We start from the raw sequence: 27,652 nt of genomic DNA, 5'->3' as shown, positions 1-27,652 counted from the left end.
GGGTAACTTCGAAGCACGGGAAATTGTTTGACCTGATTTGTAGCAGGCCACATCACCACTTGGAGTGGATTATCAGTTTTGGGATCAATAACATCAGGATACTGCTTTATTACAGATTCAGCAGTCTTCATATATGGAAAACCCTTCTTCACTTGATCTTCCAGAAAGTGTTTGAAATTAGTTGCTTGTTGATTATCTGTTGGGTTTGAAAAGGGAGATTGAGACAACTCTGAAAGATCCACCCTGGTCCAAGAATTAAAATCATGACAGTCTTTATAAAGCTCCGTATTGCCGCTCTTCCTTCGTACAATCCACATATTTAGGGGATCATGAAAACCCCAAGATATGATTCCTGACCGATCACCATACGTGTCTCTAAACCTTACGGCTTCAAGATCCGTAACAGTGATTGTGGATTGATTTCCTGGTGCGTTCTTGTCGGAACTCCTCTTAAATAAGAGCTTTCCCTTCTCGACGGCTTCAGCTTGTCTGTCTCGAATAATCTCTGCAGCATGTGGAGCATGAGCAGGCTCTTCTTCAAAACGGTTCACGACCCGTGAAGTCTGAGCAGTTGGCACGAAAATAGGATGAGTGTGAGAATGAAGATCGATTCTATACTCATCTGCAAATGTCTTATACTTATCACCGAAGTCTTCTTCAAGCTTCTTCTTGAGATCAAAATAGCTGGAGGTTAGAAGATTGAAATGATCTTGGAGCTCAGAGATTTGCTTGGTCTTTATTGCCCTATATTCTTGGAGATCAGAAACTTGAATTTTCAAATTTGTATTCTCACTCAAAAGATCTTCAACTCGAATGCTAAGCTCAATGTTTTTCTGATCCAGCACATTCACTCTCTTCTGAAGTTCATCAATCAAAGAATCATCTTCTCTTGACTGACCTTCTCTAAAAGCAATTCCTTTACCCTTAGAAGAAGGTGCAACGGTTTGCTCTTGAGCAAGATGCAAGGCCAAACGCACAGAGGCCTCATTGAGATCTTGATGGGTTTTTGGCCATAAGAACATCCTATGTGCTCATGCAAACCCTAATGCTTGGATCTAGGTTTCTCTATTGTACATGCAATGTATCCAAGACTTACAATCTTAGATCTAATATATTATAAAATGAAATTAGGGTTTATAGAGTTACCTTTGATTGTTATGTAGCAATAACAATCTCAATTCCTCCTTGTAATGACTTTATAAAGCTTAGAGTCACAATTGTCAATCCTCTAATGACTCACAAACACCAAGAGCAAGAGGATGAAGAACAAGGAGAGAGGAGGCTGCCCAAAAACGTCTAGAAACCCTAGAGGAACTCTTAGCCACGTTTTTTGGGCTTAAGGGTACTATATATACATGTAGGCTATTAGGGTTTTCAACTAGGAAACCCTAATTTGACTGCTTAAGCCCTAAGCAGCCCATGGACCCTTTTAGAATAACCCTTGGACGATTTCTAATGGGTTTCCCCATAGAATTCGTCCAACCTATTATTCCAAGGTGATCCATAGCCCAAATGTAATTATCTTATAATTACAGTTCCCGTCCCTTAAGTTTAATTAATCTCTTTTAGCCACAAAACTAATTATCAATTAATTCTTGACTAAGATTAATTAAATAATATGATTTCTCCTTTAATATATTATTCTCATAATATATTAATAAATCATAATTAATCTTCTCTTTCCATAATTCATCCTATCAAGTTGCTTTGGTGAAGGCAGCCCAAAAGGATCATGCACCATCGGGTCAAGTACATACCAAAATAGTTATGGACTTAGACACTAATCCAACAGTCTCCCACTTGGATAAGTCTAATAACTATTATGCGTATGACTTCAAATCCTGATATGCAATCGTAACTTTCCAAAGCCGCTGTCAACTCTGATCATATCAAATACGCGTGTCCTTTAGATAAGGGATCATATATTCCTCCATTCTAGATATCGTATAGATATGAGACATGAACTTAATCATTCTCTCTATACTATTTCCCGACTTCTGATTTATGATGACTGACAACAGACTACAATTGAACCATCAATTTAGTCCCGACTTGGCCAAGCACTTAGGTGCCATCACTAAATCATCGAGGGGCCCAAAGATATCGCTTTTATCCTACTTTGGATAGAAGGAACATATAAACTTTGATTCAATGATTGCTTGCACTCACTTACCGAATCACACACAACAATATGTTTTATAACACCAAGTTACTGGTGCGTTTACATATTATCAATGTGAAACCGATTCGCAAGATACAACTCACACATCTCGGTTTCAAGAATATAAGATGTTATCTTCTCACCAATCACTCGTGATAAAATCCACGAAGTGATCCAAGTGAGCGTGGATTTAATCCAATGCTCAAATCATATTCATAAGCACTCATGAACGTTGCAGCAAACATTTGCTTATGTCTAATACACTTTAGACAATCCACACACCAATTCACGACAGTCTTCATTCGTACCTACTTCCAACATACGAACGACTGTGGTCCGTTCGAATAATTTGACTATTCTGAACCAATTAAATTATTCAGGAAGTCAAAACATGCAAAGTGAAACACAAGAATAATACTAATCCCATATGGCCTCAAACCTTTGAGTATAAATAAAACACCTTTTATTTATCACCATATCGATTACTCATTATTTGTTGTTTCGGGTAATCAACTTCTTACTTGAATTATAACTATACTTGTCCCATGCTCTTAGCATGCACACAGTGTTTACCTACGGTCCTTACTTTGTGAAATAGGTCAAATGAACACATTTCCAATCACACTCATTTCACAACTCCCAATCCCTATCATAAGTGTAAGAATATCAAATTCTTGCTACTTATAGAATATGCTAGATTCTAACATTTTATGCAATGATGCTTTCGTAATGTCATAGCACAAAAATCACAATGACTATTGTCAATGAAATTACAAAGTTCTCTATTTGAGATTGTTACAGTACAATTCCATAGACATGATGTCTCTCACTCAAAGTATATTCTTTTGAACATCCTTTTGCATAAAATTTTCTAATCTAGACATAGACTTTCAATATCCAACTCCCAATATGGAAACATTTCCATATTTGCCATATGACAACTCGTTCTTAATAGAATCTTATGTATTCATAATAATGTCGATATGGTCCATCCAATATCATACTTCCAACTACTTACAAGCGACCAATCCTCAGCGAGTTTTGGATCGTCCTTTGATAGTTGTTTAATTATCTTAGTCCAAACCAATTCTTGTCCTTTTTCCCTCTAAATGCGCTAGACATTTGGAAAATTTTAGAATGGTCAAATATTATAGCATTTTCAATCGATCATTTACCCAAAGCGTATAGGACACGATGCATAATGTCTTACATGAAGATCTGATATTTTATCAATCTTCTGCCATAATATTTTATGTGTCACGTTCTCACAATTCGAACTATGAAGAGGGATGCCATAATCATAATCGAAAGTTGAGAACGCACTATGTATCCTTGACTAAATTTATTAACATTCCACAACCTAAGCCTTTAGATTTAAAATGAAGCATAATATTCTCTCCCTTAATTATAGCAAAACAACTATTCAACCATTACAACTTTGCAAAGTGTAACTCTTGTTTTCTATAATTAATATTGCTAAATTGCAATACTTGCCATAATAATCATACAAGCACAACATTGATGCTCCCACTATGATGATTATTATCACATAAGCATAACTCTTATGCTCCCACTAGCTTTGAGATGTATTTAGAAACAGCTTAACTTCATAAAACAATTCCTATTGAATTTCTTAAGTTCATATTTCTAATGCTTTGATAATCCTTTATCTAAGCTTCTCAAAATTATACACCTTTGCCTTAGATAGTTCATATGTGTGTCTAAACAATTCAGACTAATTGCCAAATCTCATAATTCGAATCATGGAAAGGGATACCGTAACCATAGTCGGATTTGAGAATACAATTTTCACAATCACTATCTTCTTAAAATCTCTCTTAGTGAAAGCATTTCCTCACAGTCATTTTCATGAAGGAGGGAATCTTATGACACTTAGATTTTAATGGTGTATGTGTTCCTATCCATGCGAATTTGTCAAAACCAATGTTTGCGACAAATCCAAACTCATATGGACCGAACCTTCTTAATCTTGATTTCTTGCCTTATGGCAACACGAGTGCCCACCATGTCTTCCAAGTAGTGAAGCAGCTCACCCTTTCCTATCAATGTACTTTCCATTGATGAAGGTGATTGCCTTTTATGCGTTCAAAAGAGATGCTAAATTAAGTTCTCTTTTAGGTGAAGGAAGTATGACCGCATTACCAATAGTGGAAACCCAATCGGGAGATGTTTTGGCTTATATTCCTACTAATGTCATTTCGATTACTGATGGACAAATATTCTTATCTACTGAATGAGAACTCATAGAACTCACATGCATAATTAACTCGATTGGAACGGCACAGAAACAAGATAGTGTCAACACGATAGGTCATAAACCTCAAGTCGTGTGCTAGTGATGATTGATAAGGTTTATTTTTTTTTATTTGTTCTTGAAACCTTTCAAGACCATTAAGACTCCCATTGAGTCCTTGACATATAAGATTCTCTTGTCAATAAACATTTTTTGACAAACAAATATTCAAGAGTTAGTGAAGCTTTTTTCAAGACAAAACACTTCATAAAATTGGTCCTAGTTGGTCTTTGTCTTATCCAAGACATCACAACTTTCCACATTTGATGAATGTTATAAACCTTCCTAATACTTGTCACTCAATTGTCACAATCTTAACTCTAAGACTTGTTTTGGAACGAAGTATGATTTACCTTTTGATTTAACCATTTATTTAATTCTTGATTCCTCTTCTCAGATATACAATTGTACTAAGACTCACTTAGAGGATCAATTGAGATATGGTTCTTAATCATTAAGACCTATCATAAAACATAATAAAAGGTACTCTCCCTTGTTCTTAGAATGGAGAAACTTTTATCTTTCTGCCTACTCGATTCTTCTTATTCGTTCTGCCATGACTTAAACTCTTTCAATCAATTCAGAATTATACTTAATCTTATAAGTATAATCATATTTACTAAACCTTTAGGAAATAATGACGAATATCTTTGTCACTCTTGTGGTGGACTTGATTAACACACAACTTTGTGTACTCGATCTCCTAGTCCTTCAGTTGACACTTTGTCAACAAATTAGTCCAATTTCCAAATATGAAATTTCTCATTCATCATGCAACCAAATCGCATGATTCCAAGTTTCTGTCCAATTTGAAACTTGGGCGATGAGAAACTCTCCCTATTTGGTAAATTCTCGACATTTCCACAGATAATATAATTAAGAATCAAATCCATTATTGCATTCAAACATCAATTTTTCCTTACAATGCAATTCATTGAAAAACTATGCTAATACATATTTCTTAGTAATCTTATTCTAGCTCCAAGTAGTATCTCAAGAATCTAATCTTCAAGTAATGCGATCAAAATCCATTTCTTCACGATTAGATTTCGCTCACTTCTTCCCTTAAGCTTCCTCTCTTTTCTTCGATCATACAAAACATCAATTGTAATCTTATCACATTATGTATTAAGAATCTAGAATAGGAACTTAAAAGAGTTAGTTAATGGATTTTACCTAAAGCAGAGCCATACGTTTTGACTCTCCCATCTCTTAGATCTCTTAGGTAAATAGGACAGCTTCGTCTCCAATGCCCCTTCTCTTCGCAATAATAGCAAATTGACTCTTTTGGAAAAGCACGTGGAACTACTTTAGACTTTGCCTTTCTCTTATGATCAACCTTTTCGATCATGGCATGCCTTTCGTTTCCATTTCCTATATCAATAGAGGTTTGGAAGGCAGATTCACCAATCAACTTTGCTTTTCCAGTGCGCCAAACCATTGCTGATTCAGCAGCAATAAGCATGTAGGTGAGATCTATAAGGGTCACGTTGTGGTTCACCATACAGTACTCTCTTACGAACTCACTATATGAGTTAGGAAGCGACCGAAGAACCCAGTCAACAGCCAGCTCCTCACAGACAACGGATCCCAACATTCTTAACCTATCAATGTGTGACTTCATCTCTAGGATGTGTGCACACACCAACTGTCCTTCTTCATGTTTACTTGCCAAAAGGGCTTGAGTGAGCTTGAAATTTTCAAGCCTTCGAACTTGTGGGTTAGGGAGAATAATTGGAGGAGGTGGAGGAAGTGAAGCATGATCTTTTGTTCCTCGATCGAATCGTGGAATATCATCTTCACGTAGAAAGCTTGTTCCACGGGATTTAGGAAGACTATAGTTATCGTACTTTGACATCTACAAAATGGGAGAAAAATAAATTCAAGTTAGTTGATTGATTGAGTCCTTAATAAATCACCCAAATGAGATACTAAGGCTAGGACCCAACACAGTATTCCACAACTTGGGTGAGGGATGACGTAACCCAAATTGAAGAACATTTGAAGGTAAGTGAATGACGATTCACTAATTTTCCACCATGAAAAATGAAAAACAAATTAAGTTTTAAATGCTTTGAAGACTCCTAGATCCTTTGAAATTCATTGAACTTTTCAATGGCATGTTTAAATCTCGATATGCCCCTCGATTTGTGACTGGGATGCCGAGGATCACAAAACAGGGTGTGAATAACCATGCAAACTTACATGGTTCCCCCACATGTTACAATCACGTATTCAATGTGCCGGTTAACCACACACGCTCCACGAACTATGACAAACATTGAGTCACCTTTTGCCACCTTTGCTTAGAACCATTTAGTGTGCCGGTTAACCACACACGCTCCACTAACATCTTTTCAGGGGTACAAAGTGTAATTTCATGGAATTGCATCAATTCACTTTCACCTAAAGTAACTAAGATTGGGAATTTGTAAAACATTTAGTTACTTTTGTACTTCATTATACTTATAATGGAAGGTTTCTGTCCTATCCTACCCGTTCGGCTAATGACCCCCACTAGTCAAGAGTGTGGTGGGTAAGAGTGGATACCCATTCAATCGCCATTTTATAGGCAATTTCCTTAAACACCCATTATAGACCAGCTTCGTGAATGAGGCCTACTAACGGTAAGACTGACTTTTACTCATACATATATAATAGTAGACTTTTAATGTTATATATAGTATAGGGTGTATTTTACACTTTTAAAATACTAGGTGGTCTAACTTAATAAATTATACTTTTAATTTAATTAAATGCAAACCAAAACTTTATGGATTTATTAAATCTCTTTTAATTATACACCTTAATTAATTAATAAAACCATAAGGGTGTGATTTGAACTTTTCAAAACAATACTAGGGTTTTAGAATTTAATATTTCTAAATTAAACTTTTAATCAACTTTTAAATTCCAAAACTTGAGGGCAAGTTTTGAAACATTTCAAAACATTAGGGTTTCAACTATTTAAATTTCAAAACAAAACCTTTAAGTTCAAATTTAAACCATAAACTTACATGGGCACAAATGAAACTTTTTCACAACACAAGGATCAAATAACAAATAATAGAAATTAAACAATTAATTTTGTCATTATCTATATTTGACCTATTCAATTTCTTGCAAGATAAATTACCTAATTAATACAAATAATCAATCTTTAATCATATAAGGAAGTTATTATCTAATCAATTGGTAATTATCTTGTGTTTTGGTAAGGATAATCTTTTAGAAACAATAAAAAATCATATTTTATTAGTTTAAAACGAATATGGTAATTATCCTTAAGCAAAACAGCAAGTAAATCCGAAATTTCCTCTGTCTGACGCTCCGACTCGCCGAGTCACACATTGGAACTCGCCGAGTCCATGTAGTGACTCGCCGAGTCAGTTTAAACAGAAGGCCAGAATTCGATTTTCAGTTAATAATTCAACATAGCATCACATACAACAGAAACCAATCAAGTCTCTGATACCACTGATGGGTTTTTGGCCATAAGAACATCCTATGTGCTCATGCAAACCCTAATGCTTGGATCTAGGTTTCTCTATTGTACATGCAATGTATCCAAGAATTACAATCTTAGATCTAATATATTATAAACTGAAATTAGGGTTTAGAGAATTACCTTTGATTGCTATGTAGCAATAACAATATCAATTCCTCCTGTGAGATCAAAGTCTTCATATTGATTAGGCTCAGCAGTATTCTTGGAAGACCCTTCATTGTAATCTCCTTCAACTTGGACTGTTTATAGGTCATGCTCCTCGGCTACTGAAACAGCAGGTGCAACAGTCTCTTCTCCTTCTTGATCTGACACGGTGATCACATTTCCTTCAGAGATCACCTTTTCTGACGAAGTGGGCTCCGATGATATCTTATCTGAAGATCTGCGTGACTCGGTTACTTCATTCGGCTCAGCAAATCGTCCAAACTTAACCAATGGATACAACCCTTGAAAAATCACCTTCCCCTTGCGATTTTGTTTAATGAGCCCAATGGTGTGAGGGCCCAAGGACTTCATATCGAGTGTGTCTCCCTCCTTTACCAAGCCATGAAATTGTTTATTGATGGAGAGTTGAACGAACTGAGGGTACATTAGGAAGGTATCCCGAGTGGTGGCATTAATATTGACCACAAACTCGTCCAGGATAAACCTAGAAAAGTTGAAGCCGATACCCGCAGTAAGAGAAACAATAGCGCCAGTGTTTCTCAAGGATATTTCATCTGCACTGGACCTTCTGTCGGAGATGTAGCTCACAAACACGTGGGCTAGAAATCTCCAATAGGGCGGCAGAAGCTTCTTCATTGTAGGTGGAGAATCACCTTCGTACCCCATCTTCTTTAATATCTTCTGAGCATCTTCAATACCAATCTCCGTGGGAAAGCTCGGAAGGTCGTTGATCAGCAATGTCTCTCTCAGAAAAGGCTCATCAATCACAATTTTGCATCCTTGAACGATTGCATCCACAATCACAGCTCCATCATCGTCTCTTGTCATTTTGGCAGTCTGCTAGAATTCCCGTATGATTTTCTGATAGACAATAATGTTCATAGTGATGGCAGAGGCCAGACAACATTCTCGTAATCCATGAATCATTGATTTGAAGTCCCCATGAGCCACCGGAGGACCAACGAGAACCATCTCCAGGTTGTGCATATGTGCAAATTTTAATGCTGCCATTTTATCTGCACTAAAACACACCAAGTAAGACAAGAGAAAATTTTGAGCAAATAATATTTTAAATAATTTAATTTCGAGCCCAAGAGTGAATTATTAATTTTTAAAATTAAATTTCAAGTCAAAGGGGAGTTTACGGTCAACGGGGGTTTACACCCGTAAACTCGTGACCGTAAGCCTGTGGCCACAAACTAAGTTTACGGTCGTAAGCTCTTCACGGCCGTAAGCTTGGGCCATAAATTCCGACAAACCCTTTTTCGTCAATTTTAGGCTCAAAACTCATTTAATCTCTTAAATAAACACATATCCATGGTCGAAAACTTGATACCTTCGAAGTTATCAGAGCGGTTTCACAAAAAAACAAGAAAAAAAATTCGAAGAAAGAGAGAGAGAGAGAGAGAGAGAGAGAGAGAGAGAGAGAGAGAGAGAGAGAGAGAGAAAGAGAGGAGGAGAGTTTGCGGCCGGAAATAGAGAAATGAGGATGATTCCGGCTGTAAACTCCTTAAATACCCAAGATCCCTTTACCTGCTAGCCACACAGTGTAAGGCAAAGTCCAAGATTTTCAATTTTTTTTTAAACAAAACCTTTTGAGGATTAAAATTAAAACTAAAATTAAAAATAAAATAAAATAAAATTAATTTGCAAAATTTTAAAAATTAAAAATTAACAGTTAAATTTTAACAATCAACAAAAATAAAATTAAAAATGAAACATGAAAAATAAAAATAAAAATAAAATCAAACAAAAATTTAATTACTAAGAATAAATTTGTGACACTGGGATCAAAGTTGTTGGACAGCCCTATTCCACTTGTCGGTACCATAATTTTCACGTCTTCGTCTGATCGATCGCCAATATTGTGGTCCACTTAAGCACGAAACATTTGTGACAAAATTTTGGACAATTTACCAATGACATGACATTTTTAGCCCTTATTCTTAAATAAATTTCCTTGTGACCATTTAACTGACTACAACCAGGGATATTGTTGTCCACCAAAATTAAGCAGCGAGATCTACACACAATCTGTATGTGTTCAAATTTTAATTGTACTAGAACGTGTTTCCCGCTTCCTGATATGCTCTAGCCATCAAGGAATTCCAGAATACTCCTTACACCGGGTGAGCAGACAATTATTAAGAGAGAAAATAGATTTAGAATGCATATGCTATACATCCATGTCGGATCTCTTCCAATCACGCAGAGGATGAAACATATGACTAACTGAAGTTTTAGAGGGATTGAGAAGAGAATGTTACATATACTATGTACCAGGTCGGATTATGAGTCACGCAGAGGAGACAGTATATGACTAACAGATAGAAAGAATTGCATAGAGAGAAGATGCAGAGAGATAGGATTGTATATGTTATAGTCCAGGTCGGATCTCTCGATCACGCAGAGGAGGCAACATATGACTAACAGACAGAAAGCAAGAAAATAACCTTCTACAGACCTAGTTTATCGGAATTCCTCAGTCATCCCATCAAAACCGGAATTAAGGACATAATCCGCACATCAAGGAATAGTTAATCCACAGTTCTAGATACGGGTTCTTTTAATGTGAGCGGTAGATTCTCATGTATATCTCCCTGCTCAACCTATCCGAGCGTCATAATGTCAGGCTACACGGATCTAACTAGATCAATGTTTGTCAAGTCCTTGAATTCCTTAAGTTCAACTCTCCCTAGTCAAGTCCATTTAAAATCTTTCGTGCCTACCAGCGCATCGAGCACAGAGCGTACACAATTCAAGTTAGGTACGTTACGCAGATTCAGATTGCCCGTTATCACTTGCTAATATCATTTCCCATCACAACACCTACAGACAAAACTGTCAGCAATATTTCTAATTTTTTGATTTTTTTATTGTTTTTGGATTTTTGGATTTTTTTTAATTGTTTTTGGATTTTTTTGATTATTTCTCCCCCTAAATTTGTGCATGGGTGTGAATGAAAACAAAAGGAAATAAGATGCGCAAATTTAAACTAACCTACCCACAAAAACAAAAATAAATTTAAAAAATTAAGAGGAATTAAGAAAACTAAAAAAAATAAAACAGAAAAAAAAATAATCCTCAAAACGAATCATTTTCATAAATCCCATAAGCACATCGAAGCGAGCTTTATTAAAAGGCTTAGTGAACAGATCCGCCACATTATTAGCAGTGGGAACCTGTTCCAGCCGGATTAATGAACGTTCATAACAATCTCTGATGAAATGAATTTTAATATCGATGTGCTTGGTTTTAGAATGTTGGACAGGATTTTTGGCAATTTGAATTGCGGCCTCATTATCACAGTAAATGGGGGTTTCTACGTAATTCAAACCGTAGTCCAACAGCTGATGTTGGATCTAGATAACTTGAGAACAACAGGCAGATGCAACAACGTATTCCGCCTCCGCTGTTGAGGTTGAGACAGTGTGTTGCTTCTTGCACTGCCATGGCACTAGCCTGTCATCAAGATATTGACACCCTCCTGAAGTAGATTTCTTGTCAAGCTCACAGCCTCCATAATTACTGTCAGCAAAAGCATATAAATCAAATTCAGAATTTTTTGGATACTAAAGACCCAATTTTGGGCTACCTTTGATATACCAAAAAATTCTTTTGACAACACTAAGATGTGAAAGTTTAGGATTAATCTGATAACGTGCGCATTGACAAACTGCAAACATGATGTCTGGACGACTTGCAATAAGATACGTCAATGATCCGATCATCGATCTGTAGAGAGTCTGATCTACAGAATCACCATCAGCATATGGAGTTAGAAGAGGTCTTTCAGCCATTGGCGTCGATGCGGATTTAGCGTCATGAAACCCGAACTTCTCAAGAATATCCTCCACATACTTGGCTTGATGTAGTAGGATTCCGGTTGAACTTTGTTTGACCTGAAGCCCCAAAAACATGGTCATTCCCCCCCCCCCCCAACGAACTCATCTCGAACCTCTTTTTCATAACACCTTCGAATTCCTTGCAAAGCTGCGGATTGGTCGACCTAAAAATAATGTCGTCAGCATAGATTTGAACAAGAATCTGATCATTACCGACATGCTTGATAAAACAAAGTTTGATAGATAGTGCCACGAGAGTATCCATGCTCGAGCAAGTTCTTTGTTAGAGTCGCATACCATGCTCGAGGAGCTTGATGTAACCCATACAATGCCTTGTCCAACTTGTAGACATGATTAGGAAACTTCGAGTCAATGAACCCAGGGGGCTAATCAACGTAGATTTCTTCCTTCACCTTGCCATACAAGAAGGCAGTCTTGATGTCCATTTGGTAAACGGTGAAGTTCATGTAAGAGGCATATGCAAGGAAGATACGAATAGCCTCCAAGCGAGCTACTGGAGCATAAAATTCGATGTAATCAAGACCCTCGACTTGTTGAAACCCGCGAACCACCAATCTAGCTTTATTTCTCACTATAACTCTTGAATCATCCTGCTAGTTTCGATAGACCCATTGTGTGTCAAGTGACTTTTTGCCCTTTGGCAACTCAACCAACTTCCAAACCCTGAGTTTTTCAAATTGATGTAATTCTTCATGCATTGCATCTACCCAACTGGGCTCATTCAGAGCCATTTTAACATTCTTGGGCTCTATTTAAGAGATAAAGCAAGAGTAAAGACAGGTATTGACATCTCCACTCTGACTTCTGGTTTTAACGTCGTCGCCCAGCTGACCAATGATGTTTTCGATCGGATGATCGCGTTGAATCCTTGAGGGTATCTCTTGGCTGATATCATTAAGCGAGACAGGAAGATTGTGAATATTGACACCTCCTTCATTTGTTGATTGAGCCACACCAGATGGCTCTGCTACAAACTCATTTGAAATGTTTTCAGGAAAGAGTAGTTCCATAAAGGTTGAAGTAACAACAGAATCATCTTTAGACATGAACTCTCTTTCTATAGGAGTGAGTGGTGTAGTTTTAGCATCAGGAGTATCATTCTAAGCTGGAGATTTTGGACTATTAGGATGTACATATGACTCCCCCTCAGGCGAAGCAGAGGACTCCCCCTCAGGCTGTGAAGAGGATACCGTTGGGGGTCTGTAGACAACTTCTTCATCTTCGTCTTCAGAAACATTCTTCGAACCAGAGACAGATCTAGATGAGCTACCTGAAAACGCCATTTATGGATTTGAAAAGCAATGTGTAATCAAACAACCAATCCGGACCCACTCGAGCGTCCGTCTCATTTTCTTCCAACCAACGCACGTCATAAGATTCCACAACCTGCTTTGTCTTCTTGTTGTAGACCCTATAAGCGGTGCGAGCAACATACCCTACGAAGTAACAATCATCAGCTTTGGCATTAAACTTCGGGTTGGTCTCTAGGCGAATAAGGGTGCAAGGGCAGCCAAATACACAGAAATGACTGACTGAAGGCTTGTGACCATATATAATCTCATACGGGGTGTTAATCTGAGCTTTGTTGATCAACACGCGATTCTGAACATAGCAAGCAATGTTTATCGCCTCGGCTCAAAAGAAAACTGGTAGTTTGGAGTCACACAACATCGTCCTTGCAACGTCTTTTAAAGTTCTGTTTCTCCTCTCAGCAACACCATTTTGTTGAGGGGTGTGAGCGGTGCTGTATTGACGCATAATACCCTTCTCTGCGCAAAAATGATCGAAAACATAATTCTTGAACTTTGTTCCGTTGTAATTACGAAGCGCCTTCACCCGGTTGTTAGTCTGGTTCTCAATCAACATAATGAATTTCTTAATTAGATCAGCAACTCCAGCTTTGTTGGATAGAAAGAAAACCCACGTAAAACGAGAGAAATCATCAATCACAACCAGACAATATGAATTTCTGTTAATACTGAGAACGTTGACAGGTCCAAACAGATCCATATGTAGCAATTGAAACACCTGACTGATTGAGTTAACCTGTTTTGACAGGTGTGGTTTTCTGTGATGCTTACATTGGGCACATGACACACACTTTTCAAAAGTTATAAAGTCTTTGACAGGTAAACCACGGACCATCTCATTCTTTGTAAGATGATTCAAGTTCTTGGCGTTAGCATGACCGAGTCTTTGGTGCCATAACATTGCATTTTGTTATGAGATCCTTGAAAAGAGGCACGTAACTTGTTCTGGAAGATTGTTATTCATGTCAATGATGTAAGCATTCTCATCCCTTTTAGATTTTACAAGAATCCACTCTTCTGGGATGACAAATCCTGGCTTGAGAATCATGCATTCCTTATTAGTGAAATGTGTAGAATAGCCTTTGCCGCATATCTGAGACACACTCAACAAACTATGCTTCAATTCGGGAGCAAAGTTGACATTCTCGAAACTTAACACCCCATTTGTGACGGTTCCTCTTTGAGTGATCTTACCACCTTCTCCACCCGCAAAGGAAATATGTCCCCCGTTAAAAGATTGAATGTTATTCAGTTGGGCGATATCTTTTGTCATATGCCGGGAGCAGCCACTGTCGACGAACCAAGGTCTGACGACATTCCCCCGCAATTGTCCCTGCAAAATGTGCGGGTTTATTTAGATTTGGGAACCCATGTCATTATTTTCCTGGTTTGTCTCGATGCTTTTTCATATCTATCATTATTTAATAACTTTTCAGAGGACACAGATGATGGATTGGAGGCTAATTTGGGCAACCATTGATAATTAGGTTTTCTAACAGTCCCGGGTGGTTTTGAAATAGGATTTTTATCAGTTTGCTTGGATCACTTGGTTTTCTACCAGAATTGGTTGAAGACTCATTTCTGCTTCTTGACAAAACCGACCTTGGCTTGGCCATGTTTGGTTTTGGCAAATTGCTTGGGACTTTGTTATGAATGACCTTTTTATGCTTTTGAAAAACAACCCGTTTTCTACTCCGATCGTCCTTCCAATCATCATTCCGAGAACGATTTCTAGAGGACTTTATATTTAAAGACCTTCCTCTGAATTCGTTCTCTCCTCTTGGTGGCTCAAAATGTACAAACATTCGATTAGGACAATTCCTAGCTATGTGAACACCAATACCACAATTGAAACAAATATGTTTGTTATTGTTAAAACTTGTACTGCATTTTTCAGATTTGTTTTCCATACCAACGCCCTTGCTTATCTCACATGAACATGAACAAGAATTAGGTTGTGAAACAAGTGAGGGTGCATCAAATGGAGAAACTTATGAAACTGGTGGTTTTTCATTATTATCATCACAAACATTAGAATTGCCAACCACATCATCAAACACTTTAAAACCATTCAAAATAGTATCAGAAGGTGTAGAAACATCACAAAAAATATTGTCACTTGCAACATCAGCAAAATTAAAGTCTTTATTTAAAACTAAAACTTTAGGTTCGGACTCAATTTTATTTTCAGAAACAGATCCTTCAACTTCGTGCTTTGACTGATTTAAGGATTGATCTGCAGGAGAAGTAGAAATGTTAGCACTTTCAACATTAATAAATCCTACCGAAACAAAACCAGATGGCTTGCCATAAACCATGGATGGTTCATTGGCAATCTCTTCCTTGGACAAAGGTTGAAATTGGTATGAATGATTGAAAGGAGGAGGCACTTGATTATACACTAGATCCTTTGACTGATTATGCTTAAATTGCATGCAATGGTCTATCATATTGGCAACTAACTCACTTGATACATCAAATTTTCGAAAATCAAAATCAGCAGTTTCAAATTTGCCCTTTAATGTTTCAATTTCAGCCACTAACTCAGCGTTCTGTCTCTTTATGTAGTCATAATTTTCACATTTATTACTATAGTCTTCTTGAAGTCTCCTAAAGTCCTTTATTTTAGATTCTAACTGGGCCTTAAGAGGTTTTTGTCCTTTTTGAAGTTGGTAACCCTCAAACCTAAGGTCCTCTACTTCTCTACGTAGTGTTTCAATTTCCTCATGGAGAATTTTAACATAATCAATACAAGCTTGAGAGCATGAGGTTAGACTTACCTCGTTTTTCTTTGGTTCAGGAGAAGACGAGACCATCAGCGCAAACTGCAATTCCATCATTTTATCTTCAGCTGCCACAATCTCAACGGGAGCATCATCACCAACCTGAGCCAAATGAGCATTTTCAGGTCTTGATATGTTCAGGGCCTGCATCTGATTCTCCCAGTCAAATGACTAAGCAACCATGGTCTTCTCACTGTTGACCTGAGCACCGCTTCGATTGTTCCCTATTGCAACCATTCCCCGGTCATTATTCAATCTTTTATCCGGCTGCGGGCACTCACGAGCAAAATGCCCTAGCTCGTGGCAGTTGAAACAACGCAGCTTTCCCTTGCTGAACCCTACCTTTTTGTCAGCACTCATCCCCTAGTTTTTCTTGCAGGTCTTCTTTGCAGAATGTTTCACCCTGAAAACTGCCATGGCAATTTGCCATCTGATATCCATTTCTTCTACGTCTTCAGGGTGAATTTGATCGAGATCAACAAATGATAATTGGGGCGGAAGATCTCCAGCTACTAGTGCATTGTAGCAGTTAACAAGCCCTAGAACAAGAGCAAGATTTTCATCACCCTCCTTTCCATTTGATGAGGAAGCCACATTAGAGGGAGAAGCAGCTTGAGTAGCCACAAATGATTGGTTCTGAGAGAATGGCATGGCTGATGTAGCAGGAAGTGAAGTAGCTGATGGAGAAGAAAGAGACTGAATCTGAGCTTGCTGAGCAACAAAGGGTTGACCTGCAAAAGAAAAGGTGAGAGATGAAAGAGCATTATTATAAGAGATCCCAAGGTTTGCAGCTAAATATGAATTCACATGATTTATCTCCCGTTGTTTGTCATCAATATCACAGGCCTTGATGACTGCCATCACTTCAGCAAGAGAGAGCCGACTTAGATCCTTAGTTTTCTTGATAACGGCTACATTCATGTCCCATGACTTTGGGAGAGCATTCAGTAGCTTCTTTTTTATTTCAGACTTGGTGTAAAAAATCCCGGCTACAGTCATCTCAGTGGTGAGAGTTGTGAATCGTTGAAGCTACGCCTCTAGGGTCTCACCAGGAATGTAATTGAACATGTTGAACCTTTGACGCAACATGTCCTGGCGACTCTCCTTCTCTTCTTCATTCCCTTCATATACTTCAATTAGGGCTTCCTACAAAGCCTTTGCTGAAGTATACTCCCTAAAAACTTGAGCTATATCCGGAGATAGGGCCATGGTTAGAGTGGCCAAAGCCTTTTCTTGCTCTTCAACCTTCTCAAAGTCTTCATCAGTGTAATTCTCATTTTTCTTGTCAACCACTTGCCCTGAAACAATGGTGGTTATTCTGACAGGATCTTTTACGATGCTTCTTCAAATTTTGAAGTCCTTCATTTTGATATACTTCTCAATCCTGTACTTCCATTCAAGGAAGCCTTCAACGGACAACAGTCTTGGAATTCGAGTGGTTGGGCCCATTACAAAATCCAGCTCGTGGTGGTGTGTTTGACTTTGTGAATCCATTTAAAGTTAGTTTAAGTAGAAATTAAGTTATTAATTAAAAAGAATTTGAGTTTCCAGTCAAACAATAGTTCACGGTCAAAGGAGAGTTTACGGCCGTAAACTCTGTTCACGGTCGGGAGTTTACGGTCGTAAAGAGTTTGCGGTTTAAGTTTACGGTCTAAGAGTCCAAGTTTCTGGTTGTTGAAGAATCCTTATTCACGGCCTAAGAACCAAGCTTACGGTTCAAGAACAGACAGGAGTTTGCAGCCGTAATCTGTGTTTACGGCCGTAAGCTCTGGCCGTAATCTCCCAGAAGTTCAAGAAAAATGCGATTTTTGAGTTAATCTTGAAACCCTTTCGCAGCAGAAACCAACTTCAATTGTAAACAGTGACGAATATGTTCAAAACTCGATTGTATTCCGCTTTGACACCGGTCTTGCTCTAATACCAATTGTAAGGTCCTGAAACAGATCTTACCAGTGATCAAACAATATACACAATCGATAATAATAAAGAACAAAGTAGAAACAAGAATCTAAACAAGCTTGCACACGCTTCTATTAGCAAAAACGTCCGGTACAACTTGTGGAATAGCAGCCGAGACTCTGTGGCAACAACAACCACTAAATGACCTAGCACACCTCTATATATAATGGACCTGGGCCGGCCTTGGGTTTACGGCCGTAAACAGACTTACGGTCATAAACTCATAGCTGGCCGTAAACTACTCAAAAGCTACCAAAACCTGCATATTGACTCAAAAGAACCTATTACAAATGAAAGCCTAGACCAAACCATTAACCGGACCCTTCAATTTAAGATAAAAAGTTGTCTCTATTATCATATGTTATACAGAATGATAAAATTTAAGATAGATAAAAAGATGTCTCTATTATCGTATTTTCTACATAATGATAATATTTAATATAAACGTTTTAATTTAATATGAAATTATTATTTAATAGATAACAATAACGATTTATTTATTTTTAAAAATTATTTTTTTCTATTTTAATCATATAAATTTGTATATGCAAAACAACTTCAACTTCCTTATAATATAGTTCAACATAATACCAATACTAAAAATCATTTTTTATATTTTTTATGAAATTATTATTTAATTGTTAATAACAATGATTTAGTTATTTTTAATATAAAATATTTTTTTATATCCTACGCAACGCACGGACATTCGCCTAATAAAGATATATTGCCTTGCATTCATAAGCAATGTTGTTTTACCCAATTTTGGCCAACATTTGACTAAAACCCCCTAGATATGAATTTGAGACATCCCCTATGGGGTGCCCAAGGCTTATCCAATGAGTCGGCAAGGCGATAGTTGTATTATTATTATTATTATTATTATTATTATTATTGTTTTTTTTTTCAATGTTTAGTTTGTATTTACCCCTACAATTTGTTGGAGATTTAAGTTTTACCGATTATTTGAAGTAACTTAAATAAACATGAGTGTTAATGTGGGTTAAAACTATGATCTAATACAATATATGAGCTCTAACATACACACTTGTATATAAGATGAGTTTGATATTGGACATGACAAAAGGTTGGGTTGGGGGTAGCCCCCTTTGCAGAGGTGTCGTTGATCAGAGTCCAAGGGGACATCGCCCCAAAAGGTCTACGAAATTTGGAGTCGAAATGTAGTGGAAAAACATGTTCCAAAGCGTAGATTATTAAAGAAAATAAGAAATTTACTAAGGTTAATAGGATGTTTCGGCAACGTTATTTGTTGATACCTAGAGATTGCTTCCGCAACCAAGCTGTCTCCATAGCAAAGTCACAGCCAATCTATTTTTGGAGCCAAGCTGACTGCCATCGAAAGGGGTGTTTATTCACTAATGATTTCCGAAAATTAAGGAACACAGTTGCAACTTCTAGATAGATAAGTGCAACTTTCCAAAAACATTTTGTTAATCTTATCCATATCCCTATTCTAATAAAAGAATAGTTTTAATATCCTTTTGACATGTGTCATCATATTAGATCTCCTAATTAATACACATTTTATTCTTTTTTTGCCATGTGTCACCCTATTAAAACTCTTAATTAATACATGCCACTTGTCAATCTATTAATTCTCTATTTCAAATTTTAAATTTTCATTTTAATTACAATAAATTAATAACAATGCAATAAAAATTAAAATAAAATTAATAGAAATTATAAGGTGATATAATTTCACATATTTATTTAAATTAACGATTATAACTTATTAATAATTTTGTGTTCTAATTATTAAAGTTTAATTAATTTTGTAGCCGTGGTTTCACGGGTTATAAACTAGTTGCAGGTATAAATAAAAGTCATATTTAAGATTTTTGGACTCAAGGCAAAAAATTAAGCAATTCTTATACTTGTAGTATCTTTCAACTTCCAATTTCGGTATAGAAAAGATCGATTTTGATTTAACATGTGGGTTTTGGATCAAGAACACTAAATTGACATTCCAAGCAATTATGTGTCAGATGGTATGACATTATGCATAATAGTATGACAACATTTTTGGATAGTTGACTAAAGAATGTGAAAATTCTAATTATAAATGGAATTATGAAAGTATTTATGAAATTGATTACAATATGATAAACTAAATGTGTTGATCGATATTGACGTCAAGCAAGTTCAATTATGATACATGAACTGTAGGCGTCTAACTTCTTCTTTGTCAAGCCCTTGCTTAAAATTAAGTATAAAAACAAAAATTGCAATTCTATCATTTTACATTATTGAAATCACATTCATCTCAAATGTTTGTCAATCAAAATATTAAATTGGATTCCCATTTCCACGAAATTTTCAATTCCAATTAATCTAGAATTTCTATATAATCAAAAGTTGAGTTTCATGACGAACTAGATAGTGATTTACCAATATGCCCTTCTCCCTAACCCTAAGGCCTAACCACCTCTTCTTGGACCTTCCCTCCAAATTTTGCGTACCAAAATTTGCTCCCCTCCGTATAATAAGTTACAATACTCCCAACACGCTTCTCACTTCTTCAGGCACCTCCCTACCACCCATCCACCACCCAGAAAAAATGTCTCTTTGCAATTCCAGCTCACTCCTCCCGACTAAATCTTTCCCAATCCAATCTCTTCCGCCCACCACCACCAACATATCCATCCGACCCATCTCCGCCGTCCATTCCCCTAATCCTTCATCTTCAAAACCAGCTTCATCCGCCACATCAGCCACCGTCTCCACCGCTACCCCTAAACTCTCAACAACCAGCCCAAAATGGACCATAGACAGCTGGAAATCGAAAAAGGCTCTTCAACTTCCGGAATACGCAGATCAAAGCGACCTCGAATCAGTCCTTGAAACCCTCGAGGCGTTCCCTCCAATCGTATTCGCCGGAGAAGCACGGAGCCTCGAGGAACGACTCGGTGAGGCTGCAATGGGCAATGCGTTTCTGTTACAGGGCGGCGATTGTGCTGAGAGTTTCAAGGAGTTCAATGCGAATTATATTCGTGATACTTTCAGAGTAATTCTTCAAATGGGTGTCGTGTTGATGTTCGGTGGTCAAATGCCTGTTATCAAGGTCAATTCTTTCTTCATCCTTACCATTTTTGTATCATTCAAAGTTTACCCAATTTGTAGTTTGATTATGATTCCATAGTCTAGAGTTTTACAAAGAATATGAAATCTGAATTCATGACAACATATTTGAAATTGATGGAAGTGAAATGATAAGGAATGAAAACAATGATGTCTCTGTCAAATTCCAAGTTTGATTGTGGCTTCTTTAATTTAATACTTACAATCGCAGCCAAAAATAAAGCTATCGTCTTTTTCTTTAACGTCAAAGTGACCAGTGTCACTCGGTTTATAGATTGGACTACAATGGAGTCTATGACTTATCTCTGATTTTGGGTTTTTGATTAAACAGGTAGGAAGAATGGCTGGTCAATTTGCTAAGCCTCGATCAGACCCTTTTGAAGAGAAAGATGGTGTGAAGCTACCAAGTTACAGAGGCGATAATGTAAACGGTGATGCATTCGATCTAAAATCAAGAACACCCGACCCTCAAAGATTAATCAGAGCATACTCTCAATCTGCCGCCACTCTTAATCTTTTAAGGGCATTTGCCACCGGAGGGTATGCTGCTATGCAAAGGGTAAACCAATGGAATCTTGATTTCACAGAGAACAGCGAACAGGGTGATAGGTATGTTACTTAAAGGTCCCTCAAGAATCAAGATTCCACTTTTCCACCATGATTCATAGTTTAGGAGAATGAATATGACGAAAGGGTATGATAGAACTTATTTTTTTGACATCATTAGGTACCGTGAACTAGCTAACCAAGTGGACGAGGCATTAGGGTTCATGGCAGCTGCTGGTCTAACAATCGATCATCCAATCATGACAACTACTGATTTCTGGACATCACACGAGTGTTTGCATTTGCCTTATGAACAATCTCTTACACGAAAAGATTCAACTTCCGGGTTATACTATGATTGTTCTGCTCATTTCCTTTGGGCTGGTGAGCGAACCCGTCAATTAGATGGTGCACATGTCGAGTTTCTTAGAGGAATCGCAAATCCTCTTGGAATTAAGGTACCTGATTTACATATCACATGAATCATAGTGTGGTCCAGCTCTGGGGTTGTTGGAATAATACTGACAAAAGTTTTCTTATTTTGAAAGGTGAGTGACAAAATGGATCCAAATGAGTTGGTGAAGCTCATTGACATTTTGAATCCGGAGAACAAACCGGGGAGGATTACAATCATAACGAGAATGGGAGCTGAAAACATGAGAGTGAAGCTTCCTCATCTTATTAGAGCAGTTCGAAGAGCTGGTCAAATTGTCACTTGGGTTACCGATCCTATGCATGGCAACACCATTAAGGCTCCAAGTGGCTTAAAGACTCGACCCTTTGACGCTATTAGGGTAACTCACACTCTTTTTAACTTTCTGTATCAGAACTTGAAACATCGAGATATCCACAAAAAGTTAAATCATTATAATGTTTTGATCATAAATTGCATGAATTATTGGTAGAAGTAGTCGAGTCATTGTGAAAAGGACTAACAAATCAATAGGAACCAAAAACAAGTCTTTTTTGCGTGTTTTACTTGTGTGTTGGACCTTGGGAGGCTTTCGTAGTTGTTGGTACACTGGGGTAGCCTTTTTAAGACCCATTCGTCAAGCAAGACACGACATGACATGACATAATAGGTTGGACTGCATCTGACATGCATTGGACAGTGATTGATATTGACGAGAAAAAGATTGCAATTTTGTGTCTTTGTGATATATAGGAGGACTTGTGTTGCACATCATCATTTATGATCATTAAAAGAACATCCCATTCGTACAACCCACGAGCGGTTGCTTATATTTTGGTCGGCCGTGTATGATTTATGGAGAGGGACCGGTCGATTCTCCAAGATTTAGTTATTTTGGACCGTACTTATAATTATTTATAAAGTTTCAATTATCAACCATTTGTTTTCGCAAGGGGGGACCGATATTTTGGAACTACTCCCATAACTTTTGTTGTGGAAATTAAATACATTTTTTTAAAAACTATCTGAACAAAATATCTCGAAACATGTCACATATCATTAGTTTTCTCTAATGTGATTTGAAATATTATTATATACCACGTAGAGTCTAATAATAAGTTGTTGCGATAGGCGGAAGTGAGAGCATTCTTTGACGTGCATGAACAAGAAGGAAGCTTTCCAGGAGGGGTTCATCTTGAAATGACGGGGCAAAATGTGACCGAGTGCATCGGTGGATCAAGAACCGTGACATTTGATGATCTATCGTCACGTTACCACACTCATTGTGACCCGAGGCTCAATGCATCTCAAGCACTTGAGCTAGCCTTCATCATAGCTGAGCGCCTGCGAAAGCGGAGAATCACTGCTCGGTCGATTAATTAAGCTTGAACTTAATTTATGTTTGTTGTGTTCTTTTATAAATCGATCATATTAGGTTGCTTATAAGAGTACATTATCATTATTCTTTTTCAAATGTATAAGATTGAAGACTTTGGCAAACCAGTTCAAAATCTAGCTTTTAATGGAAAAACTAGTTTTTGTCAGATAGACTAGATTGTAGTTGATTAGGTAGCTAATAAAATCATATCGTTTAACTAATAATCTAGATGGAATATATATAAAAAATAACATAAAGAAACATTTAAATATATAATTAACTGATATTGTGTAAAAAAGTCCAATGAGTTCATTAATAAGTTAATTGAATTTTTTTTTTTTAAGTATTTTATAAGCTACTTTAGTGGTTATACATCAAATGGGTTTTCAAACTTTCAGTAAATTCCGCCTAAAAGATATATGTCATGTGTTGAATTGTTGATTAATACGGTATAGAATGTATTTTAAAACCATGTAATTGGTTACCAAAGAGCAACATTTATTTTATTTGATTATAAACTTGTAACACGATCCTTAAAATATTACTAATTCTCAATATATTTTTCATAAATTAAAAGTTGTGCGAGAGTACACTATTTATTCGTGTAATTTGATTTGAGGATTTTTTCTTTTTTTGGCACATGGGATGGCGAACTAGAAATCAACTTTGTTTTTTTGGTTTTACGCTGGCAGGGAAATTCGGGCATTGTTGTTATCCAAGTGTTAATTCAGTCGCATGATCCAAAATATCATTATATCTTCTCATAACTTGTGCCTTCTGCAATATGGATGGGACCCGAAGGAAGGACCACCATGGCTGTATTATTATTATTATTATTATTTAGTCATCGTATTTCGATTACTTTCTAAATACCTATTGTACTTGTATAAATACAAATACGGATTAGATATTAGAAAATGATTCTTATTAGTTGATTTTTAAAGATGAGTTAACTTGTTGACGATACAACTAAAGATGAGTAAGCATGAGGTACAACATCTTACAAAAAGAATTTAAGTTAATTTAGGCATTGAAATATTTAGAATTCATAAAATGAACATCATAGAGAATTTAAGAATTTGTAAGCCTTACATCCTTTTTAATAAATAAAGATTTTTTTTTGCCACATATCAAGCTCATATGAATTTTGACACTTGTCATTTTGTGGTATTTTTTAAATAAATATTTATTCATTTGTCAATTTTTGGTTTTTTTAATTTTTAAAATTAAAATCATAAACTTATATATATATATATATATATATATATATATATATATATAAAATATTAAATATCATATATATGATATTAAATTGCAATAAATATGTTTTTCTTTTCTTATTTTAAAGTTGTATATTAAAAAATGTTTTCTGTTTACATTTTAATGTTTAATCTTTTTTTTTTTTAAATCAACCCATGTAATACACTGTCTCACACCTATAATGGTATATATATAAATACTCGTAAACTAACACCTAAATCCATTTATGTCCACGACGGGACTTGAACCCTTAACTTCAAGGAAGGAGGGCACCACCTAATACAGCTAGGCTAGATGTCCTTTGAATTGGAAAGTGAAGATAGTGATTCTTTTGGCTTCAAATTACTGATATGAAACAAGATCTGAATAATTATTGTTTAATCGGATATGGAACCACATGGAAAACATCAAATAAGATGAAATGAACAGATGTGATGTAAAATCCAATTCCAAAAATAATATAGATTCAACCAACTCAAAAAAAAAAACAAATAAACTTGTCAATCAAAACTGCTTCATAAGAAATGATGTTATCAAAATCACAAACCTTAACCTATGCTGCAACAGAAGGCTTAGATGCAGCAGAAAGTCTGGATCTCTTCTTTGCTAAGCTCTCACTACGCTTCTCTCTCTGCTCCTTCAATCTGGAAGCAAGAAGTTTCTGGTATTCAGCTGCCTCAGATTTTGCTTTTGCAATTCTCTTCTTTTTGTCTGCAATTCTTGCTCGTTTCCTTTGCAATGTCAATGGAGTCACCAATCTCTGTATCTTTGGTGCTTTACTAACCTCCTTTCCTGCACTCATAACATGTCAAACATCACCCCTTTACTTTTTCTTTTCATCCGAAGGAAAAAAGTAACAGAAGGAAGAACTTAGTCACTTACCAGATTTGTTTGTGAATGTTCTTCTGTATGTATTGACATACTTCCTAACATCATCTTCTTTTGAAAGATTGAAAAGTTTACGGATTTTTGATGCCCTTTTTGGACCTCTCATTCTAGGTTTTTCAACATCGGTCAATCCAGGAAGATCATTGTCACCCTTCTTGACAATAACCAGATTCAAAACAGAAAGATCTTGGCTCACTATACAACCACGTACAGACTTTCTTCTCCTTTCTCCATTCCTCCTTCCATACCCACGAAAGCAGGGTGTTCCTCTCACAAGAAGAAGGCGAACTCTGCCAGGAGTTAACACTCCTTGTTTCATTGGAAATCCTTGTTTGTCGCATCCTCCCATGATTTTGAAAACATAGCCTTTGAATTCCTATGAACATTGAAAAGAAGCTTTTGGACATGAAGATATGAACTGTAAGAGAATCTGATGGAATATTATCAACGGAGAAAATGGCAAACAATGTACCTCCCCAAGGGCATCTCCGTTGACTTCCTGTGAGATCCTCTTGTCGTAGAATGCACGGCTTGAAAAAAGAAAAGAAGATAGAAGTTTAGAAAAGCTAATTCGAAAAAAAAAATCAATGGATAATAGCAAGTGAAGAACAATATTAATCAGTTCAACAATCCGATACCACAAGAACCGAGACAGGGATAGACAAAGCAAAAGGCATTCGGCACGATTCAATCAGGAGATTTAGGGTAAAATTAGCATCGAAAAACTATCCATATCAACAGAATCATTAAAAAATAATATACATTGCAAATATAAACCCTAGATTTCTGCTGAACTTGAACAAAATCCCAAAAAGTTGAAAAATCGAAATCACTAATACTAATGAAAAACGTATTAAACTTACAGTTTTTGATCATCATCAATCTCGAGTTTCTTCTGGCACCCGGTGGTGGGATTGGCAATATTAAACTATAAAAACGCAGATGAAATCAGTGAGAATCGCATGAAAGATTGTAAATTGAAGAAATCTAATAATTAGATTTGTGTAGTGTTTCAAACCTTCATCTTCTCTCCCGCTCTTGATTATGCGGCGTTGGAACAAAGGGCTGCTTCGCTAGGGTTCCTCTTTAACGATACACGTATATAGTCCTATATTTTATTTTACCTTTTACTTTCCTTTTTTTTTTTTTCTCGCTTTGTATCAAATAGTGAATACCATCTAAATATAGTTATTTAGAGGTGTTTGGCTTAGCTTTTAGAGGGCAAAAATCATTTTTGGAAAAGTCACAAAAATTAAGTTTTTTCTAACTTTTCAAAAAAGTTCCTTTTTACTTGTATCCAACTTTTCCAAAAAGTTCATTTTTACTTGTATCCAAATCCAAAAATACTATTTTAAAATGCATTGCCAAACATGCTTTCTATCTTTTTCTTAAAATGACTTTTGACTTCTAAAAAGCTAAGTCAAACACCCCATAAAATAAGTTAATATCACCAATTAATTAATACTATTAGTCTATTACTTAATCGGAAGGTTTTTGTATGTATAATATCCTTTCGTTAAAATCACATCTTATAGTAACTGATTACTTAGGGAGTATTAAACTTTGTAAAATCTGAAAATTTTAAAATGTCTGAATTTATAATATCCTTTCGTTAAAATCACATCTTATAGTAACTGATTACTTAGGGAGTATTTGATAGGATCTGAACTTTTTAAAATCTGAAATTTTTAAAAGGTCTGAATTTCTAAAAGGGTTTGATTTTTTAACATACTGTTTGGTTAAAACCTCTAAATTGTTGTGCCGAATTATAAAAATGTCCATTTTACCATTCTATCTTGTTTTTCGTTGAATTTAATGTTTCTATTTATAATATAACCGAACCAAACTCATTAAATAATTATAAAAAAATATAAACACCATACAAAATATTATGCTCTAATAGGAAGAGGTGAAAGTATGATACTATAATAAAGAAATATATAAAAGTGCATTGCTATTTCATGTATTCACACTTACAAAAACAAGTTTACAATAGGCTATTA

General features: G+C 36.2%; 2 protein-coding genes across 2 annotated transcripts; one reads left to right on the top strand and one right to left on the bottom strand.

Annotated features, from left to right (window-relative positions):
• Positions 1-20,511: 20,511 nt before the first annotated feature.
• On the top strand, positions 20,512-23,667 carry LOC145085578 (phospho-2-dehydro-3-deoxyheptonate aldolase 1, chloroplastic-like). The gene is made up of 5 exons (XM_079023534.1): positions 20,512-21,148; positions 21,497-21,774; positions 21,893-22,169; positions 22,260-22,505; positions 23,255-23,667. The coding sequence occupies exons 1-5, from the start codon at positions 20,645-20,647 to the stop codon at positions 23,504-23,506; spliced, it is 1,557 nt and encodes a 518-aa protein (XP_078879660.1). The 5' UTR covers positions 20,512-20,644; the 3' UTR covers positions 23,507-23,667.
• Positions 23,668-25,178: 1,511 nt separating this feature from the next.
• LOC145085425 (small ribosomal subunit protein eS6) lies at positions 25,179-26,795 on the bottom strand. The gene is made up of 5 exons (XM_079023520.1): positions 26,668-26,795; positions 26,513-26,577; positions 26,122-26,179; positions 25,644-26,025; positions 25,179-25,553 (listed from the first exon to the last, which is right to left on the bottom strand). The coding sequence occupies exons 1-5, from the start codon at positions 26,671-26,673 to the stop codon at positions 25,315-25,317; spliced, it is 750 nt and encodes a 249-aa protein (XP_078879646.1). The 5' UTR covers positions 26,674-26,795; the 3' UTR covers positions 25,179-25,314.
• Positions 26,796-27,652: the final 857 nt, after the last annotated feature.

The sequence above is a fragment of the Lactuca serriola genome, chromosome 1 (assembly GCF_051521515.1).
Source record: "Lactuca serriola cultivar US96UC23 chromosome 1, Lser_US96UC23_V15, whole genome shotgun sequence".
Classification (NCBI taxonomy): Eukaryota; Viridiplantae; Streptophyta; class Magnoliopsida; order Asterales; family Asteraceae; genus Lactuca; species Lactuca serriola.
Note: the sequence above shows the minus strand (reverse complement) of the source record. Positions and strands in the feature narration are given on the sequence as shown.

Bases quoted from the DNA above. Each gene is read 5' to 3' on its own strand.
- LOC145085425 (XM_079023520.1), bottom strand. The intron at 26,180-26,512 runs GTAAGTTTAATA...TCTTTTTTCAAG, and splicing joins ATTGATGATGATCAAAAACT to CCGTGCATTCTACGACAAGA. The intron at 26,026-26,121 runs GTACATTGTTTG...CAATGTTCATAG, and splicing joins ACGGAGATGCCCTTGGGGAG to GAATTCAAAGGCTATGTTTT.
- LOC145085578 (XM_079023534.1), top strand. From the start codon at position 20,645: ATGTCTCTTTGCAATTCCAGCTCACTCCTCCCGACTAAATCTTTCCCA. The intron at 21,149-21,496 runs GTCAATTCTTTC...TTGATTAAACAG, and splicing joins GTCAAATGCCTGTTATCAAG to GTAGGAAGAATGGCTGGTCA. The intron at 21,775-21,892 runs GTATGTTACTTA...TGACATCATTAG, and splicing joins AACAGCGAACAGGGTGATAG to GTACCGTGAACTAGCTAACC.